Source organism: Nerophis ophidion, linkage group LG18, assembly GCF_033978795.1.
Source record: "Nerophis ophidion isolate RoL-2023_Sa linkage group LG18, RoL_Noph_v1.0, whole genome shotgun sequence".
NCBI lineage: Eukaryota > Metazoa > Chordata > Actinopteri > Syngnathiformes > Syngnathidae > Nerophis > Nerophis ophidion.
This window is the reverse complement of record NC_084628.1, coordinates 32,217,511-32,239,079: the sequence shown is the minus strand read 5'-3', so window position 1 is coordinate 32,239,079 and position 21,569 is coordinate 32,217,511. Positions and strand designations below refer to the sequence as shown.

Sequence of the window (21,569 nt, the reverse complement as noted above, 5' to 3'; positions counted from 1 at the left end):
AAATATTTTGGAGGAACAATTCTCTCTCTCTTTGGGTAACAACCTCTTTGTTCTGTTCTTGTCTCTGTGTTAGTTGTGGCATCATCTAACACCACATCATCCTCTACTTCGAGAGTTTGTGTTTGGTTATCGGCATCATTTTGAGCTACAGTTAGACTTTCGATGCTCACTGATTTTTCTGACACAGTGTCAGGTAGTTTGGTTTCATTGCTTTTGCAATCTGGGATGTCCAAGTCATACGCATTTGTTTGTGTGTCTTTTTCTGCAGTGTTCTTTTTGGTGAATTTTAGCAGTCTGTGTTTTGACACTTTTCTTGACTGTGGATCATAGACCAAGTATGCTGGACTAATTTTACTATAGCCCACAAATACTCCTTTGTCACACCTTGGTTCAAGTTTCCTGTGACTGTGAGTGTATGCGTAACACTCCGAGCCAAACAACCACATTTTTGAAATGTTGGGCTTCTTCCCAGTTAGCATGAAATATGGTGTGTTCTTTGTTTCTATAATTGTAACATCGGTTCGGAATGTGGGCGGCACTTTGAACAGCATAAGGCCATAATGTTTTTGTTAACTCTTTTTCTAGTAGCATACACCTTGCCATTTCAAACAGTGTTCGCCACTGTGTTTCAGCTGTACCGTTTTGATGAGGAGAGTAAGGTGACGAGGTTTCATTTCTGATACTTTTCCCTCTCAAAAGTGTTTGAAAATCGTTTCCAGTGAACTCAGTTCCATTATCTGAGCGCATACAATTTATTGCAGACGTTTCCCATATGGGGAAACGTCTGCAATGAACTTCTCTGTCGCAAGGGTAGTTTCCCTCTTATTCTTCAAGAAGTAAACAAATACTGCCCCTGAATAATCATCAGTAAATTAGACTGAATATTTATGTCCATCTAATCCAATGGGGTCAATGGGTCAGTGTGCACCAGTTCTAGGGGTGCACTAGCTTTGACATCAGGTAATTTGTTCCTAGTGTTAGTGAATTTTCCTTGTGTACAAATGTCACATTCTATCTTTGCATCTCCTGTAACTGTCATGCCTGTCACAACATTTTGAAGCTTCAACACATCATTCACATTGCAGTGCCTCAAGATCTTGGCCATGTTTTCACATCAGAACATAGTTTCACTTTGTCTTTTGACATCATGTCATGCACAGAGTCATCGTATGGTTTTTGATGGTTTACCGTTTTGAGGTAGTACAATCTCTCGTGTACTTCTGCCTTGAAGGTGTTTCCTTCTTTCGTGATGAGCCGGTTTTGTCCTTCTTCGAAGATCACTTGAGCTCCATCAGTCGTGGCTGCTTTCACCGACATGAAGTCTTGTGGGTAGATTGGGATGAACAAGGCGTTCTTCAGCGTGACGGGGGCGCTTCTCCCCTCTGTGTTGCGTAGAAGAACCACTGCATCGCCTCTCTTCAGCGCCACGTTGGTCTTCCTTGTTCTTCCTTGTTCCATCGGCCAACTCCATGTAGTGTTTGTTTGGGTTAGAAGTCTCATCAAATCGTGTAAATTTGCTCTTCTCAGTGATTATGTGTGACCTTGCCCCACAGTCCACCATCAGTCCATTTTGTTTGATGCCGTCTGGAAGCACCAAATGACTGGCTTGGAACACAAAGGAGGTGCCACTTTCCTTTGAATCTTTTTCTTTCTCCATAGTTTGTTTAGCAGAGTCAGGCTTGGTTTTTCTTCTGCACGTCTCGTCTGTATGTGTTGTGCTTCTGTGGTTGTTGCACCACTTTGGTGTTGTTTTGTGGGGACAATTTCTCGCAAAATGTCCACGATTCCCACATCCATAACAGGTCGCTGACGCTATGTCCACTTTCATTACGTTGTCTGATTTTGGTTTGTGTTCAAATTTCTCTTTCTCTTCGTAGCTTCGTAGTTTGCTCTTGAACTCCACAAAAGTCACTTCATCGTTGCTCTGTGTCATGTGAATGACGAATGGTTTGTATGGTTCCGGTAGGCCCCGCAGAACCATAGCAATGCTCAACTCATTGCTTATTACTTGCTTTGTATTTCTAAAAACAGTCACTATCTTTTCGGTTCTAATGATGTAGTCTCTAATAGTTTCTTCTGAATCTTTCTTCAGGGAACACAATTCGTTGTACAGGGAAATATTTCTTGGCTTACCATCACTGGCATAATGGCGCCGTAAAATTTGTAGTGCTTTGCGACCATCGTCGGCAGCATCTCTCATCACCAACGACAGACTTTTGTCATCTAGGAACTGGATTAGCTCTGCAAAGCATTCTGCATTCTTCTCTGGGTCCACTTCACCAGAGGAAAGTATAGTGTCCTTTAAATGTTCAAGTCTCATGTGACCAAGAAATTTTACTTCCCAAAGTTTGTAGTTGTCCTCGTCTCCATCGAAGATCAGGTGCTGCCATCTTCCTCCTGTTGCATGTCTGGGCCCATAACCTGTTGGGTTTCTTCTTTCTTCACTCATCTTCAATGAATACTCCAGTTGTATGTAGATGAAAGATGATGGTTCATTTTAAGGATGTTTCAGTACAATGCCTCACAGCACCGGGAAACAAAACATCGGTAACTGTGGAAAATAAAACACAACTCCATCGCGCTTCTTTCTGTGAGTCACTCGTATTCTCTCGCGCGAAGTGAACCGGAAGAGATCACGTGACGATAGCACAGGTGAGCCGGCACTACCGTATATAACCTATTGGAGGCGCATAACAACAACGGCAAGACTCTCTTCTCATGATACACAGAAACAGCATTAATAACAAAGAGATCACATTTACTCAACAGTGGGGGTTTTTCTATTCGAGATATACTACTGTGTGTTAATTATTTGGCTTCGCTTTCAAGTGAAGAGCATCTCCAATTGGCTACAATGTAAGGCTATTTAGCTTGCTTTGTAAGTCGCGACCGTCTATTTTCATTATAATTCAAGTTTGATGATGAAGTGTAGTCTGATGGGTTTGATTTCCCCCCTTCAGCTATTTGCCTTGGCCAATAAGTTGCAGGTAATTTATTATTATTATTTATTTAATTAATTTTTGTTTCAATAGGGATGACATACATATGTGGTTGTATAATTTAAGTTTGTGCACGTGATTGACAGCCTAAGGCTTATGAGGCACATTTTTTATTGATTTTTTTATTTCAACTTTGAAACGTATGAGCCTATTCCTACAACATAGGCTATGTGTTTATCTTTATTTTCCTGCCTGTCGTTGACAATGGAGATTGTCTGATATTTTGTCACGGCTGCAGATCAATCAATAAAGGTTCATCTTTGTCGCAAAATTGTTCACTGTTTCACTGTGCCTATTTGAGCATTATAACGTTAACAAGTTAATATTCATTAAAATAAATTCAGAAAATTTTTTTTACCTAACGAAAATCTAGGACTAGTCTTTCTAAAACATTTTTTTAACTTCTTAAAAGCATCGTTCTGCTTGCTGCAACTGCGCACACAAAGTGTGAGGAACGCACTCCTGATCTGAGGGCCTTGGCAACAATAGTCAACACTTTCTTAATGGAAATGACAATAAATTATAATAATGATAAATAATATTATCACGCATTGATATCTCTTATAGCCACTAATGCGTGGCCAAGAGATAATGCGTGGCACGCATTGAATGTCTCTGCTGCATTGGATCAGACTCCTTTCTTTAACAGGCAAAAGCTTTCTAACCTCACTAATGCCTTGCATCGTCTATATTAGATATATATAACAACGGGCGGGTGGCTGACGGGTGTGGTTTTGATTAAACGTTGGTTCGGGTGGATGACGACTTTTGTGATGCAGTTGCGGATTAAATAATTGCCTATCCGCGCATCTCTAATATGTATGTATAAATATATATGTATGTATATATGTATATTTATATATGTATATACATATATATGTATGTGTGTATATATTTATACATGTATATGATAATGATATATTGCTAACAATGGATTCTGATGAGTCTTCTATGTTGCTGCTCCTCGATCTTAGCGCTGCTTTCGATACCGTCGATCATAATATTTTATTACAGCGTATCAAAACACAAATTGGTATGTCTTTAAGTCTTATCTTACTGACAGGATGCACTGCGTCTCCCATAACAATGTGACCTCGGACTATGTTAACTTGTGGAGTTCGCCAGGGTTCTGTCCTTGGCCCTGCACTCTCCAGCATCTACACGCTGCCGCTAGGTGATATCATACGCAAATACGGTGTTAGCTTTCACTGTTATGCTGTTGACACCCAACTCTACATGGCCCTAAAGCTGACCAACACGCCGGATTGTAGTCAGCTGGAGGCGTGTCTTAATGAAATTAAACAATGGATGTCCGCTAACTTTTTGTTACAACGCCAAGAAAACGGAAATGCTGATTATCGGTCCTGCTAGACACCGAACTCTATTTAATAATACAACTTTAACATTTGACAACCAAACAATCAAACAAGGCGATTCGGTAAAGAATCTGGGTATTATCTTCGACCCAACTCACTCCTTTGAGTCACACATTAAAAGCGTTACTAAAACAGCCTTCTTTCATCTCCGTAATATCGCTAAAATTCACTCCATTTTGTCCACTAACGACGCTGAGATCATTATCCATGCGTTTGTTACATCTCATCTCGATTACTGTAATGTATTATTTTTGCATTAAAAGATTACAGTTGGTACAAAATGTGGCTGCTAGACTTTTGACAAGAACAAGAAAGTTTGATCATATTACGCCTATACTAGCTCACCTGCACTGGCTTCCTGTGCACTTAAGATGTGACTTTAAGGTTATACTACTTACATATAAAATACTACACGGTCTAGCTCCAGCCTATCTTGCCAATTGTATTGTACCATATGTCCCGGCAAGAAATCTGCGCTCAAAGGACTCCGGCCTATTAGTAATTCCCAAAGCCCCCCAAAAAAGTCTGCGGGCTATAGAGCGTTTTCCATTCGGGTTCCTGTACTCTGGAATGCCCTCCCCGGTAACAGTTTGAGATGCTACCTCAGTAGAAGCATTTAAGTCTCATCTTAAAACTCATTTGTATACTCTAGCCTTTAAACAGACCCCTTTTTAGACCAGTTGATCTGCCGTTTCTTTTCTTTTTCTCCTCTACACCTCTCTTCCTTGCGGTCCTCTCCAAGGTTTCTCATAGTCATCACTGTCATTGTCACTGACGTGTGAGTTTTTCCTAGCCCTTATGTGGGCTCTGTACCTAGGATGTCGTTGTGGTTTGTGCAGCCCTTTGAGACACTTGTGATTTAGGGCTATATGAATAAAAATTGATTGATTGATATACATACATCCATCCATTTTCTACCCCTTACTCCCTTCGGGGTCGCGGGGGGTGCTGGAGCCTAACTCAGCTTCAATCGGGCGGAAGGCGGGGTACACCCTGGACAAGTCGCCACCTCATCGCAGATATATATACATATATATATATATATGTATATGTAAATGTATGTATATATGTATATATATGTATATATGTGTGTATGTATATATATATATATATATATATATATATATATACTGTATATATATGTGTGTATATATATGTATGTATATATGTATACATGTGTATGTATGTATGTATATATATGTTATATATGTATAAGTATGTATATATGTACATGTATGTATATTTATATATGTATATACATATATATGTATGTGTACAGCATATTAGGAGTGTAACGGTACGTGTATTTGTATTGAACCGTTTCGGTACGGGGGTCCAGTTCGGTGCGGAGGAGTACCGAACAAGTTCCACATGAAGTAGCCGCCTATGCTAAAGTCTTAACAAGCTGCTCCGCTCTGTTCTGCCTCTGTCTCCTGCACAGCACCCTGCATTGTCCCACCCACACAACCACCTGTTTGGTTACAACAGTAGCGATAACAAGCCAGTCAACAGTGCGTATTTAGAGCGCATCTAGTCAGCGCTTCAGCGTCGAGCAGATAGGCGTTTAGCAGGGGAGCAACGGACTCTCCCCAAATTATACTAAACACTTCCAAGTCAACTACTTTCTAAACATCACTATGAGCCCGTTGACCTTCTAGAAACAAACTGCAGCTCAGCTCACTCGCAGTCCTGGCTTTAGGTGAAGGCTAGTTAGCTTTTAGCGTAACGTTAGCTAATTTTTCAGTGTGTGCGTTTGTGCGTGTGTGTGGGTTACAGACAGTGGTAGTTGAGGTGTGTTGAAGCAGCAAAAAAGGACATTATGTTAAATGAAGAGTTTCTGTGTCTGATTGTGTATATAATAATGTAAATACATCATAAAGCTTACATGAACTCCATGGTTTTCAGGGATGAATAGTCTCTCCTATTGCTATTGTACTATTTTTTCAGCTATAGTTACATCAATCATTAGTAATGTAGCAGCCTAGTTTTGGATGGCAGGGTCACTGTTATCACATGTTGATACAAATATAACATTTACATAATATAAATCAACAACAGGCTTCCCAAATGCTGTAATAAATTAAGCATGATGAGTTGACTTGAAACTGTTTAATGTTGCACTTTTTATATGTAGAAGAATAGTTGTGTCATTTTATTTCATCTGAGCAACACGTTGAGGCAGTTTAATGTTGATTAACGTGGGCAGAATTATTATAATGTTCCTAATGTTAAAAGGATCAAGCCATTGTTTACAAATTTGGTAATTAAATAACCAAAACATTTATATTTTGTTGTTTTCTTTCTGTACCGAAAATGAACTGAACCGTGACCTCTAAACCGAGGTACGTACCGAACCAAAACTTTTGTGTACCGTTACACCCCTAGTATGTGTATATATAAGTAAACATTGATTGATTGATATATATATATATATATATATATATATATATATATATATATATATATATATATATATATGTGTGTGTGTGTATATATATATATATATACATATATATATGTATATATATATATGTATATGTATATATATATGTATATATATATATATATATATATATATGTGTGTGTGTATATATATATATATATATATATATATATATGTATATGTATATATATATGTATATATATATATGTGTATATATATATATATGTATATATATATATATATATATATATATTGTGACAATGGATACAAGGATGATACAGCATTGGATTGGGAGAATGTCATGTGGTCAGATGAAACCAAAATAGAACTTTTGGTATAAACTCAACTCGTCGTGTTTGGAGGAAAAAGAATACTGAGTTGCACCCCAAGTACACCACACCTACTGTGAAGCATGGAGGTGGAAACATCATGCTTTGGGGCTGTTTTTCTGCTAAGGGGACAGGACGATTGATCTGTGTTAAGGAAAGAATGAATGGGGCCATGTACCGTGAGATTTTGAGCCAAAATCTCCTTCCATCAGTGAGAGCTTTGAATGGTTGACCAAATACTTATTTTCCACCATAATTTACAAATAAACTCTTTAAAATTCCTACAGTGTGAATTCCTGGATTTTTTTTTCACATTCTGTCTCTCACAGTTGAAGTGTACCTATGATGAAAATTACAGACCTCTGTCATCATTTTAAGTGGGAGAACTTGCACAATCGGTGGCTGACTAAATACTTTTTTGACCCACTGTATATATTTATATATGTATATGTACATGTATACATATATATTTGTCAATTAAAAATACAAAATCCAAATAAAAATACAACACTAATAAACAAGTAAATGTGTAACTAAACAATAATTCTTTTGTACAGGCATCATTTTTGACATACAAAGTGATCCAGTCCTAATTGTAATATTCACTTACAGGGAAAACGACACTAAATGTAAGATAAAGGAGCAAAAAAATGGAAGTGTAATGAGAAAAATCTGAAATGTTGTCATGATTATAATATTTTAGTCACCTAAGACAGAAAGTTTTGTCTTTGTATATATTTGTTGTTAGAAGTGTGGACCCCCTGTGACAGAGTTTGTCAATGTACTGTATGTTGGTGAGAAGGACTGAAGAGCAGCACTTGGTGAGAGGAAGGTGAACCAAAGAGACGTTCTCACACGAAGGTGTGGTGAACGTCTCCTCTCACCGTTCTGATCCCATTAGAGGGTTATGTCTACTTTTGGCGACTGCCAAGATCAAGAGGATTAAGGTCCTGGCTCAGTCAGTCCTGTTCCGTCTCTCCTGAGAAATGGGCGCCCACGGCTCCAACCTGGACGACATCATGGAGGAGGACATGCACCACTGGTACACCAAGTTCATGAAAGAGTCCCCTTCGGGCCTCATCACGCTCTTTGAGCTCAAGACCATGCTGGAGATGACCGGCATGACGCAGGAGGCCAGCAGCTACGTGGATCAGGTCTTCTTCACCTTCGACATGGATGGGGTAAGACCGAGGTGTGGACGTGAGGCGGGCATGGCCAGACTGAAATGTGTCCTTGCAGGACGGCTACATCGACTTTGTGGAGTACATCGCCGCCATCAGTCTCCTGCTCAAAGGGGAAGTCAACCAGAAGCTCAAGTGGTACTTCAAGCTCTTCGACCAGGATGGCAACGGCAAAATAGACAAGGACGAGATGGAGACCATCTTTAAGGTACTGCTCTCATATATAGGACCATCTTTAAGGTACTGCTCTCATATATAGGACCCTCTTTAAAGGTACTGCTCTCACATGTCAGGACCATCTTTAAAAGGTACTGCTCTCACATGTCAGGACCATCTATAAAAGGTACTGCTCTCACATGTCAGGACCATTTTTAAGGTACTAATCTCACATGTCAGGACCATCTTTAAAGGTACTGCTCTCACATGTCAGGACCATCTTTAAAGGTACTGCTCTAACATTTCAGGACCATCTTTAAAGGTACTGCTCTAACATTTCAGGACCATCTTTAAGGTACTGGTCTCAGATGTCAGGACCATATTTAAGGTACTACTCTCACATGTCAGGACCATCTTTAAGGCATTGCTCTCACATGTCAGGACCATCTTCAAAGGTACTGCTCTCACATGTCACGGCCATCTTTAAAAGGTATTGCTCTCACATGTCAGGACCATATTTAAAGGTACTGCTCTCACATGTCAGGACCATATTTAAAGGTACTGCTCTCACATGTCAGGACCATCTTTAACGCATTGCTCTCACATGTCAGGACCACCTTTAAGGTACTGGTCTCAGATGTCAGGACCATCTTTAAAGGTACTGCTCTCACATGTCAGGACCATCTTTAAAGGTACTGCTCTCAGATGTCAGGACCATCTTTAAAGGTACTGCTCTCACATGTCAGGACCATCTTTAAGGGTACTGCTCTCACATGTCAGGACCATCTTTAAGGTACAAATCTCACATGTCAGGACCATCTTTAAAGGTACTGCTCTCACGTGTCAGGACCATCTTTAAGGTACTAATCTCACGTGTCAGGACCATCTATTAAGGTACTGCTCTCACATGTCAGGACCATCTTTAAGGTACTGCTCTCACATGTCAGGACCATCTTTAAGGTAATAATCTCACATGTCAGGACCATCTTTACGGCATTGCTCTCACATGTCAGGACCATCTTTAAATGTACTGGTCTCAGATGTCAGGACCATCTTTAAGGTACAAATCTCACATGTCAGGACCATCTTTAAAAGGTACTGCTCTCACATGTCAGGACCATCTTTAAATGTACTGGTCTCAGATGTCAGGACCATCTTTAAGGTACAAATCTCACATGTCAGGACCATCTTTAAAAGGTACTGCTCTCACATGTCAGGGCCATCTTTAAGGTACAAATCTCACATGTCAGGACCATCTTTAAAAGGTACTGCTCTCACATGTCAGGACCATCTTTAAAAGGTACTGCTCTCACATGTCAGGACCATCTTTAAAAGGTACTGCTCTCACATGTCAGGACCATCTTTAAGGCATTGCTCTCACATGTCAGGACCATTTTTAAGGTACTAATCTCACATGTCAGGACCATCTTTAAAGGTACTGCTCTCACATGTCAGGACCATCTTTAAAGGTACTGCTCTAACATTTCAGGACCATCTTTAAGGTACTGGTCTCAGATGTCAGGACCATATTTAAGGTACTACTCTCACATGTCAGGACCATCTTTAAGGCATTGCTCTCACATGTCAGGACCATCTTCAAAGGTACTGCTCTCACATGTCACGGCCATCTTTAAAAGGTATTGCTCTCACATGTCAGGACCATATTTAAAGGTACTGCTCTCACATGTCAGGACCATATTTAAAAGGTACTGCTCTCACATGTCAGGACCATCTTTAACGCATTGCTCTCACATGTCAGGACCACCTTTAAGGTACTGGTCTCAGATGTCAGGACCATCTTTAAAAGGTACTGCTCTCACATGTCAGGACCATCTTTAAAAAGGTACTGCTCTCACATGTCAGGACCATCTTTAAGGTACTAATCTCACATGTCAGGACCATCTTTAAAGGTACTGCTCTCACCTGTCAGGATCATCTTTAAAAGGTACTGCTCTCACATGTCAGGACCATCTTTAAAGGTACTGCTCTCACATGTCAGGACCATCTTTAAGGGTACTGCTCTCACATGTCAGGACCATCTTTAAGGGTACTGCTCTCACATGTCAGGACCATCTTTAAGGTACTAATCTCACATGTCAGGACCATCTTTAAAGGTACTGCTCTCACATGTCAGGACCATCTTTAAAGGTACTGCTCTCACATGTCAGGACCATCTTTAAAGGTACTGCTCTCACGTGTCAGGACCATCTTTAAGGTACTAATCTCACATGTCAGGACCATCTATTAAGGTACTGCTCTCACATGTCAGGACCATCTTTAAGGCATTGCTCTCACATGTCAGGACCATCTTTAAGGTACTGCTCTCACATGTCAGGACCATCTTTAAGGTAATAATCTCACATGTCAGGACCATCTTTACGGCATTGCTCTCACATGTCAGGACCATCTTTAAATGTACTGGTCTCAGATGTCAGGACCATCTTTAAGGTACAAATCTCACATGTCAGGACCATCTTTAAAAGGTACTGCTCTCACATGTCAGGGCCATCTTTAAGGTACTGCTCTCACATGTCAGGACCATCTTTAAAAGGTACTGCTCTCACATGTCAGGACCATCTTTAAAAGGTACTGCTCTCACATGTCAGGACCATCTTTAAAAGGTACTGCTCTCACATGTCAGGACCATCTTTAAGGTACTGCTCTCACATGTCAGGACCATCTTTAAGGTAATAATCTCACATGTCAGGACCATCTTTACGGCATTGCTCTCACATGTCAGGACCATCTTTAAATGTACTGGTCTCAGATGTCAGGACCATCTTTAAGGTACAAATCTCACATGTCAGGACCATCTTTAAAAGGTACTGCTCTCACATGTCAGGGCCATCTTTAAGGTACAAATCTCACATGTCAGGACCATCTTTAAAAGGTACTGCTCTCACATGTCAGGACCATCTTTAAAAGGTACTGCTCTCACATGTCAGGACCATCTTTAAAAGGTACTGCTCTCACATGTCAGGACCATCTTTAAAAGGTACTGCTCTCACATGTCAGGACCATCTTTAAAGGTACTGCTCTCACATGTCAGGACCATCTTTAAAAGGTACTGCTCTCACATGTCAGGACCATCTTTAAAAGGTACTGCTCTCACATGTCAGGACCATCTTTAAAAGGTACTGCTCTCACATGTCAGGACCATCTTTAAAAGGTACTGCTCTCACATGTCAGGACCATCTTTAAAAGGTACTGCTCTCACATGTCAGGACCATCTTTAAAAGGTACTGCTCTCACATGTCAGGACCATCTTTAAAAGGTACTGCTCTCACATGTCAGGACCATCTTTAAAAGGTACTGCTCTCACATGTCAGGACCATCTTTAAAAGGTACTGCTCTCACATGTCAGGACCATCCATAAAGGTACTGCTCTCACATGTCAGGACCATCTATAAAGGTACTGCTCTCACATGTCAGGACCATCTATAAAGGTACTGCTCTCACATGTCAGGACCATCTATAAAGGTACTGCTCTCACATGTCAGGACCATCTATAAAGGTACTTCTCTCACATGTCAGGACCATCTTTAAGGTACTGGTCTCACATGCCAGGACCATCTTTAAGGTACTGGTCTCAGATGTCAGGACCATCTTTAAGGTACTGCTTTCGCATGTCAGGACCATCTTTAAGGTACTGCTCTCACATGTCAGGACCATCTTTAAGGTACTGCTCTCAGATGTAAGGACCATCTTTAAGGTACTGCTCTCACATGTCAGGACCATCTTTAAAGGTACTGCTCTCAGATGTAAGGACCATCTTTAAGGTACTGCTCTCAGATGTAAGGACCATCTTTAAGGTACTGCTCTCAGATGTAAGGACCATCTTTAAGGTACTGCTCTCAGATGTAAGGACCATCTTTAAGGTACTGCTCTCAGATGTAAGGACCATCTTTAAAAAGGTACTGCTCTCACATGTCAGGGAGTGCAAGTGGAGATTAAAGCGGACTAATCTTCTCTTTTGAGCTCAGGACAAACATTCTTGTTTTCTCAGCTTTAAATTCAAGAACATTCAACATTTCAATTATTCCTCACATTTTGGCTGTAGTTAACCCATATATACATAGTAAATAGCACTTTTCTGTAGTTAATACATAATTAATAGTCATTAATAACAATTTGTTGTCGTTAAACCATAACTATACAGTATGTCAGAAAAAGCATTTTGATGTAGTTAAACCATAATTATGTCATAAATAGCATTTTGCTGGAGTTAACCAATAGATATATGTCATATATAGCATTTTTCTGTAGTTAACCCGTAATTACATCTCATAAATAACATTTTGCTGTAGTTAACCTATAATTAATAGTCATTAATAGCATTTTGACTATAGTTAACCCATAAGTAATAGTCATTAATAGCATTTTGCTGTAGTCAACCCGTAATTAATTGCCATCAATAGCATTTTGGCTGTAGTAAACCAATAATTGTCATTATTAGCATTTTGCTGTAGTCAACCTGAAATTGTCATTAATAACATTTTAGCTGTAGTTAACCCATAATTAATCATCATTACAATCATTTTGTTGTAGTTAACCCATAATTATGTCATACATAGCATGTTGTTGTAGTTGACCCATATTTAATAATCAATTATAGTATTTTGTTGTAGCTAACCCATAATAAAGAGCAATATTGCATTTTGTCTGTAGTTAACCCATAATTATTCGTCATTAATAGCATTTTACTGTAGTTAATCAGCAATTAATCATCACTAATTGCATTTTGGCTGTAGTTAACCCATATTCAATCATCATTAATAGCATTTTGCTGTAGTTAACCCATATTTTTTTTTTTTTATGGTCTCAGTCTGTACCCCCTTTCCAGGGACCCAGGCTTAGACTGATTTTTTTTCTCAAACCCATTTTGGCTACAGTTAACTCCTAATTAATTGTACATAATTACATTTTGGTTGAAGTCAACCCATAATTAATCACCATAATAGCATTTTACTGTTGTTAACTTCTATTTAATTGTGATTAATTGCCTTTTGGCTGTAGTTCACAAATAATTAATCATGGTCAAATACATTTTGACTGTAGTTAACTTGTAAATAATCGCGATTAATCGCATTTTGGGTGTAGCTAACTCATGCTTAATCATGATATTTGCATTTTGGCTGTAGTTAAATTGAAATTCATTGTGATCAATCATGTTTCTGCCTGTAGTTAACTTGTAATTAATCATGGTTTATCAAATTTGACAGTTGTTAACTTGTAATTAATCACAGTATTTCACATTTTGGCTTTAGTTAACTTGTAAGTAAACACAGTTGACCATGGTGCTGTCCTCCATCAGGCCATACAAGACATCACCAGGATCTACGACATTCCTCCTGAGGAAATCGTCACGCTCATATACGAAAAGATCGACATCAACGGAGAAGGTGAGAATTGGAGAAATGCTCAGAAACCAGACTTTTTTGTGGCTGTTTTGAAAAATGTTACTTTTTTTTAAAGACCAGCATTAGCATTCATGCTACGTTATCCAAAAGTTAGCAGGTGAACGCTAAGAGACAAGCCTAATTTTTGTGTGAATGTTTTGTTTCTTTGTTCAAGTATCAAAACATTCATGACCCCTAGCATACGATTTTTTTCTATTTTCACAAATATCTCCGTTTTTCCAAAATTCTATGTTTTCCTGTTGATAATGAATTATTTTCACCACAATTCCCATATTCAGTATAAACTTTTAAATGTCACATATATATATATATATATATATATATATACATATACAGTGGGGCAAAAAAGTATTTAGTCAGCCACCGATTGTGCAAGTTCTCCCACTTAAAATGATGACAGAGGTCTGTAATTTTCATCATAGGTACACTTCAACTGTGAGAGACAGAATGTGAAAAAAAAAAACAGGAATTCATCCATCCATCCATCCATTTTCTACCGCTTATTCCCTTTCGGGGTTGCGGGGGGCGCTGGCGCCTATCTGAATTCACATTGTAGGAATTTTAAATAATTTATTTGTAAATTATGGTGGAAAATAAGTATTTGGTCAACCATTTAAAGCTCTCACTAATGGAAGGAGGTTTTGGCTCAAAATCTCACGATACATGGCCCCATTCATTCTTTCCTTAACACGGATCAATCGTCCTGTCCCCCTTAGCAGAAAAACAGCCCAAAGCACGATGTTTCCACCCCCATGCTTCACAGTAGGTATGGTGTTCTTGGGATGCAACTCAGTATTCTTCTTCCTCCAAACACGACGAGTTGAGTTTATACCAAAAAGTAATATTTTGGTTTCATCTGACCACATGAAATTCTCCCAATCCTCTGCTGTATCATCCATGTATCCATTTTGGTATAAACTCAACTTATCGTGCTTGGAGGAAGAAGAATACTGAGTTGCATCCCAAGAACACCATACCTACTGTGAAGCATGGGGATGGAAACATCATGCTTTGGGGCAGTTTTTCTGCTAAGGGGACAGAACGATTGATCCGTGTTAAGGAAAGAATGAATGGGGCCATGTATCGTGAGATTTGGAGCCAAAACCTCTTTCCATCAGTGAGAGCTTTGAATGGTTGACCAAATAGTTATTTTCCACCATAATTTACATATAAATTATTTAAAATCCCCACAATGTGAATTCCTGGATTTTTTTCCACATTCTGTCTCACAGTTGAAGTGTACCTATGATGAAAATTACAGACCTCTGTCATCATTTTAAGTGGGAGAACTTGCACAATCGGTGGCCGACTAAATACTTTTTTGCCTCACTGTGTGTATATATATATATATATATATATATACATATATATATATGTATTTATATATGTGTGTGTATATGGGTATATATATATGTATATATATATATATGTGTGTATATGTATATATATATATATGTGTGTATACGTATATATACACATACATATATATATATATATACACACACAAAAGTATGTGTGAACAGTATGTATATATATATACATATTTATATATATAAAATATGTACACATATATAATGTATTTATTTATTCACTGTATGTACTGTATATGAATTAATGACATTTATTTAAGACTAAGTCCTCAAATAGTACGAAAGAAAATAAATATTTTGATATATTAAAATAATATCAATAACGATGATAACTAACAAACTGGACTACTGTATAAATGAAGGCTGAGACAAAAAAAAAACTTATACACAAAAACCCTCCTGCTGTGTCCTAGGAGAGTTGACCTTGGAGGAGTTCATCAGTGGCGCCAGGCAGCACGCAGACATCATGCAGATGCTCACCAAGATGATGGACCTCACCCACGTGTTGGAGATCATCATCATGGGACAGCAGAAGCACAGCTTGGCCACAAAGTGACACACAACTTTTGTCTCAGGCCGGACAGGTCGCGAAGCCGGCGTTGAAACTTTGTGGCGCCGGTCTTGCGTGGAGCTTCTTCGGCCACAAGGAGGAAACAAGATGTCTGCCGGGTTGGACGTTATGGAACCAAAACACGCTTCGAAGATGGCATATCTTCCAAAGTCTCCTGAATGGCTTTGCTACACTTCAATATTGACATAATGTGTTTATACCCTGATGATTTGACTGGTACTTGACACAAGATGGCAGAAGTAGTTTGGTGTATTTGGGATGACCAATATCAATGTACTGTATGTTGATCTTCTAATGAAGTGTCCGGTGCTTAGTGTGTAAAGCTCAGCGCAGTGGTTCTCAAATGGGGGTACGTGTACCCCTGGGGGTACTTGAAGGTATGCCAAGGGGTACTTGAGATTTATTTTAAATATTCTAAAAATAGCAACAATTCAAAGATCCTTTATAAATATATTTATTGAATAATACTTCAACAAAATATGAATGTAAGTTCATAAACTGTGAAAAAAATACAACAGTGCAATATTTAGTGCTGACAGTTAGATTTTTTTGTGGACATGTTCCATAAATATTGATGTTAAAGATTTCTTTTTGTGTGAAGAAATGTTTAGAATTATGTTCATGAATCCAGATGGATCTCTATTGCAATACCCAAAGAATTGAATTGAAATATTTATTTCAAACCTGCACAGCACAACTAAACACATGTTTTTCTTACATTTTGGCAGAGATATTTATGCAAGGCGTGAAAAAGGGTTGGATGAAGCAGCACGCCGGACTGTAGTCAGTTGGAAGCGTGTCTTAATGAAATTAAACAATGGATGTCCGCTAACTTTTTGCAACTTAATGCCAAAAAAACGGAAATGCTGATTATCGGTCCTGCTAGACACCGACCACTATTTAATAATACAACTTTAACATTTGACAACCAAATAATAAAACAAGGTGACTCTGTAAAAAATCTGGGTATTATCTTCGACCCAACTCTCTCCTTTGAGTCACACATTAAAAGCGTTACTAAAACGGCCTTCTTTCATCTCCGTAATATCGCTAAAATTCGCTCCATTTTGTCCACTAAAGACGCCGAGATCATTATCCATGCGTTTGTTACGTCTCGTCTCGATTACTGTAACGTATTATTTTCGGGTCTCCCCATGTCTAGCATTAAAAGATTACAGTTGGTACAAAATGCGGCTGCTAGACTTTTGACAAGAACAAGAAAGTTTGATCATATTACGCCTGTACTGGCTCACCTGCACTGGCTTCCTGTGCACTTAAGATGTGACTTTAAGGTTTTACTACTTACGTATAAAATACTACACGGTCTAGCTCCAGCCTATCTTGCCGATTGTATTGTACCGTATGTCCCGGCAAGAAATCTGCGTTCAAAAGACTCCGGCTTATTAGTGATTCCTAGAGCTCAAAAAAAGTCTGCGGGCTATAGAGCGTTTTCCGTTCGGGCTCCAGTACTCTGGAATGCCCTCCCGGTAACAGTTCGAGATGCTACCTCAGTAGAAGCATTTAAGTCTCATCTTAAAACTCATCTGTATACTCTAGCCTTTAAATAGACCTCCTTTTTAGACCAGTTGATCTGCCGCTTCTTTTCTTTCTCCTATGTCCCCCCCTCCCTTGTGGAGGGGGTCCGGTCCGATGACCATGGATGAAGTACTGACTGTCCAGAGTCGAGACCCAGGATGGACCGCTCGTCGGGACCCAAGATGGACCGCTCGCCTGTATCGGTTGGGGACATCTCTACGCTGCTGATCCGCTTGAGATGGTTTCCTGTGGACGGGACTCTCACTGCTGTCTTGGAGCCACTATGGATTGAACTTTCACAGTATCATGTTAGACGCGCTCGACATCCATTGCTTTCGGTCCCCTAGAGGGGGGGGGTTACCCACATCTGAGGTCCTCTCCAAGGTTTCTCATAGTCAGCATTGTCACTGGCGTCCCACTGAATGTGAATTCTCCCTGCCCACTGGGTGTGAGTTTTCCTTGCCCTTTTGTGGGTTCTTCCGAGGATGTTGTAGTCGTAATGATTTGTGCAGTCCTTTGAGACATTTGTGATTTGGGGCTATATAAATAAACATTGATTGATTGATTGATTGATTGATGCTTATAATAGCCCAAAAACATTAAGGCACTTTAAGTTGATGATTACTTCTATGTGTAGAAATCTTTATTAATAATTGAATCACTTGTTTATTTTTCAACAAGTTTTTAGTTATTTATATATCTTTTTTTCCAAATAGTTAAATAAAGACCACTAAAAATGACCAATAATTTGCACTGTTATACAATTTATTAAATCAAAAACTGATGACAGTGCTGTATTTTACTTCTTTATCTCTTTTTTTCAACCAAAAATGTTTTGCTCTGATTAGGGGGTACTTGAATTAAAAAAAATGTTCACTGAAAAAAGGTTGAGAACCACTGGCTTAGCGTCTTTCTGTAATGTGTTGCCTTAAATGAGACAAACTGTCACACTTGCTCAATATACTGAGTGTTGATTCAACGTTGCATTAGACACATTTCACAAAATTGCCGCATATCCAAAAATGTCTTACTTAAAAAAACGTGATCATTACCGATTGATGTCGGGACATCCGTGACGAAAAGAGAGCCAATCAGCAGCGAGATAATTGAAGCGAGGCGGAAGCACCAACAATGGCGGCAAAAACAAACAGAAGCAGACTTCAGAAAAGGAACCACAATGTGCTATACATGTTCATACATTATCAGTTTTAGAAGTCTTGGACTCTAATGGAGTTAGGAGGTAAACTGACAGCTGCCCAGTATATTCTTCTAATCTTTTCCTAATACCCCGGATGTTTGGATGCTCGCGCGACTAGGCTGCCACTCACAGGTCAGTCCGGGTACTGCTTCACGTCACAAATACTATTGGGGAAAAAAACATTAAAGGCCTACTGAAACCCACTACTACCCACCACGCAGTCTGATAGTTTATATATCAATGATGAAATATTAACATTGCAACACATGTCAATACTGCCTTTTTAGTTTACTAAATTACAATTTTAAATCTCCCGGGAGTTTTGTCTTGAAAACATTGTGTAATGATGACGTGTACGCAAGACGTCACAGGTTTTTAGGAAGTATGAGCGCTGCGCACACACACAGCTATAAGTCGTCTGCTTTAACGGCATATTTTATACAGTATTTTGGACATCTGAGTTGCTGAATCTTTTGCAATTTGTTCAATTAATATTGGAGAAGTCACAGTAGAAAGATGGAGTTGAGAAGCTTTAGCCTTTAGCCACACAAACACACGGTGATTCCTTTTTTAAAATTCCTGGAGGTGAAACTTTCCTATGGATCAGAGCGCGGTCAAGAGAACATGGATCCCGACCACATGTCAACCAGCAGGTTCCGGTGAGAGAATTGTGGTTAAAAAGTCAGTTCTTACCGGAGAAAAGCTGAGCTTGTGCCGTCCATAGCTGCCGTCGACTCCTCTGAGACACTGCGCGTCAAGACAACCGTGGAGACACCCTTCCGACTATCAGGTACTATTAAACTCACTAAAACACTAGCAACACAATAGAATGATAAGGGATTTCCCAGAATTAACCTAGTAAATGTGTCTAAAAACATCGTAATCCGTCCCAATGCAATCACGTTTTTTTTTTTCTAGTCCGTCGCTATCAATATCCTCAAACACAAATCTTTCATCCTCGCTCAAATTAATGGGGAAATTGTTGTTTTCTCGGTCCGAATAGCACTTTTTGTTGGAGGCTCCCATTAAAAACAATGTGAATATGTGAGGAGCCATCAAACATGTGACGTCATCGCCTGCGACTTCCGGTAGAGGCAGCGCTTTACTCTTAGCACCGAAAGTTGCGAACTTTATCGTGGATGTTCTCTACTAAATCCTTTCAGCAAAAATATGGCAATATCGCAAAATGATCAAGTATGACACATAGAATGGACCTGCTATCCCCGTTTAAATAAGAAAATCTAATTTCAGTAGGCCTTTGAAGGCCTACTGAAACCCACTACTACCTACCACTTAGTCTGATAGTTTATATATCAATGATGAAATATTAACATTGCAACACATGCCAATACGGCCTTTTTAGTTTACTAAATTGCAATTTTAAATTTCCCGCGAAGTGTCGTGTTGAAAACGTCGCGGTATGATGACTTGTACGATGACGCGTGCGTTTGACGTCTTGGGTTGGATCGGACATTATTTTCCAGCCCGATCCAAGCTATAAGTAGTCAGCTTTAATCGCATGATTAAACAGTATTCTGGACATCTGTGTTGCTGAATCTTTTGCAAATTGTTCAATTAATAACAGAGAAGTCAAAGTAGAAAGATGGCGGTGGGAGCTTTTAGCCTTTAGCCACACAAACACAGTCGGTGTTTCCTTGTTTAAAATTCCTGAAGGCGAAGCTTTACTATGGATCAGAGCGGTCCAGACATTTTCGGTGAGAAAATTGTGGTAATAAGTTTGCTCTTACCGGCGACATCGGCAACATCAGCTACCATGAATTGATTAATGTGGACCCCGACTTAAACAAGTTGAAAAACCTATTCGGGTCTTACCATTTAGTGGTCAATTGTACGGAATAAGTACTGAACTGTGCAATCTACTAATAAAAGTATCAACCAATCAATCAAAAAGCGGAGCTTCGAGCAGCGTGACTCGCCTCAGAGACACTGGGTCAACACACGTACCCGTGGCCACACCCCTCCTATTTAATCTCACTAAAACATTAACACAATGGGCAGATAAGGGATTTTCAGAATTATCATAGTAAATGTGTGTAATAACATCTGCAATCGCCTTTTTTTTCTAGTCCTTTACTCTCAATATCCTCATCCACAAATCTTTCATCCTCGGAAATTGTTGCTTTCTTGGTCGGAATCGCTCTTGCTGCTGGAGGCTCACATTATAAACAATGTGAGGATGTGCGGAGCCCTACAACCAGTGACATCACGCTCACATCGTCTGCTACTTCCGGTAAAGGCAAGGCTTTTTTATTAGCAACCTAAAGTTGCGAACTTTATCGTCAATGTTCTCTACTAAATCCTTTCAACAAAAATATGGCAATATCGCGAAATGACCAAGTATAACACATAGAATGGACCTGCTATCCCTGTTTAAAAAATAAAATCTCATTTCAGTAGGCCTTTAAAAGTGGAATAAAACAGCAAAAAGGTAAAATGTAAAAATAAAAAGTTGTAATGTTGACTATAATAACACAAAGCAGCCATGAAGGCCGTTTTTTTTCTTTAAAACTGTCATTGCTCAAAAAATAATAATGAATCAAAATCAATGTTGTAAATTATTGACCTTTAGAAGGCCCAATGACTTCAAATCAAATAGTTATTTTTGACAAAAAGGACGTAAAACAAACAAAAACAAATAAAAACGTATAATTGATACATCTAAAACTGAGCTTGAGATTTAAGTGTTTAAAACGTAAAGCAATGCATGACTTATTTTTAACACTCATACTGTTAGTTTGTTCTTTTTAAAATCCCACTGGCATTGATTAAAAATAATTAAATACAATCAATGTAATGAATTATTGACCTATTTACTTCACATAAAATATTCCACTTTGAAGGGAAAATATTGACCGTTATATGTTTCATTATAAAAACAGGGTTTTCTTTAACAAAAAGGCATAAAACATTCAAATAAAACAGATTTCAAAATGATTGTAGATATTTAGGTGACGAACAAAAAAATATTA

The 21,569-nt window shown here is 38.9% G+C and overlaps 1 protein-coding gene across 1 annotated transcript; it reads left to right on the top strand.

Annotated features, from left to right (window-relative positions):
- The first annotated feature begins 8,106 nt into the window (after window positions 1-8,106).
- Window positions 8,107-18,755, top strand: guca1c (guanylate cyclase activator 1C). The gene is made up of 4 exons (XM_061878003.1): window positions 8,107-8,328; window positions 8,387-8,536; window positions 13,799-13,886; window positions 15,688-18,755. The coding sequence occupies exons 1-4, from the start codon at window positions 8,134-8,136 to the stop codon at window positions 15,828-15,830; spliced, it is 576 nt and encodes a 191-aa protein (XP_061733987.1). The 5' UTR covers window positions 8,107-8,133; the 3' UTR covers window positions 15,831-18,755.
- The last annotated feature ends 2,814 nt before the right edge of the window (window positions 18,756-21,569 follow it).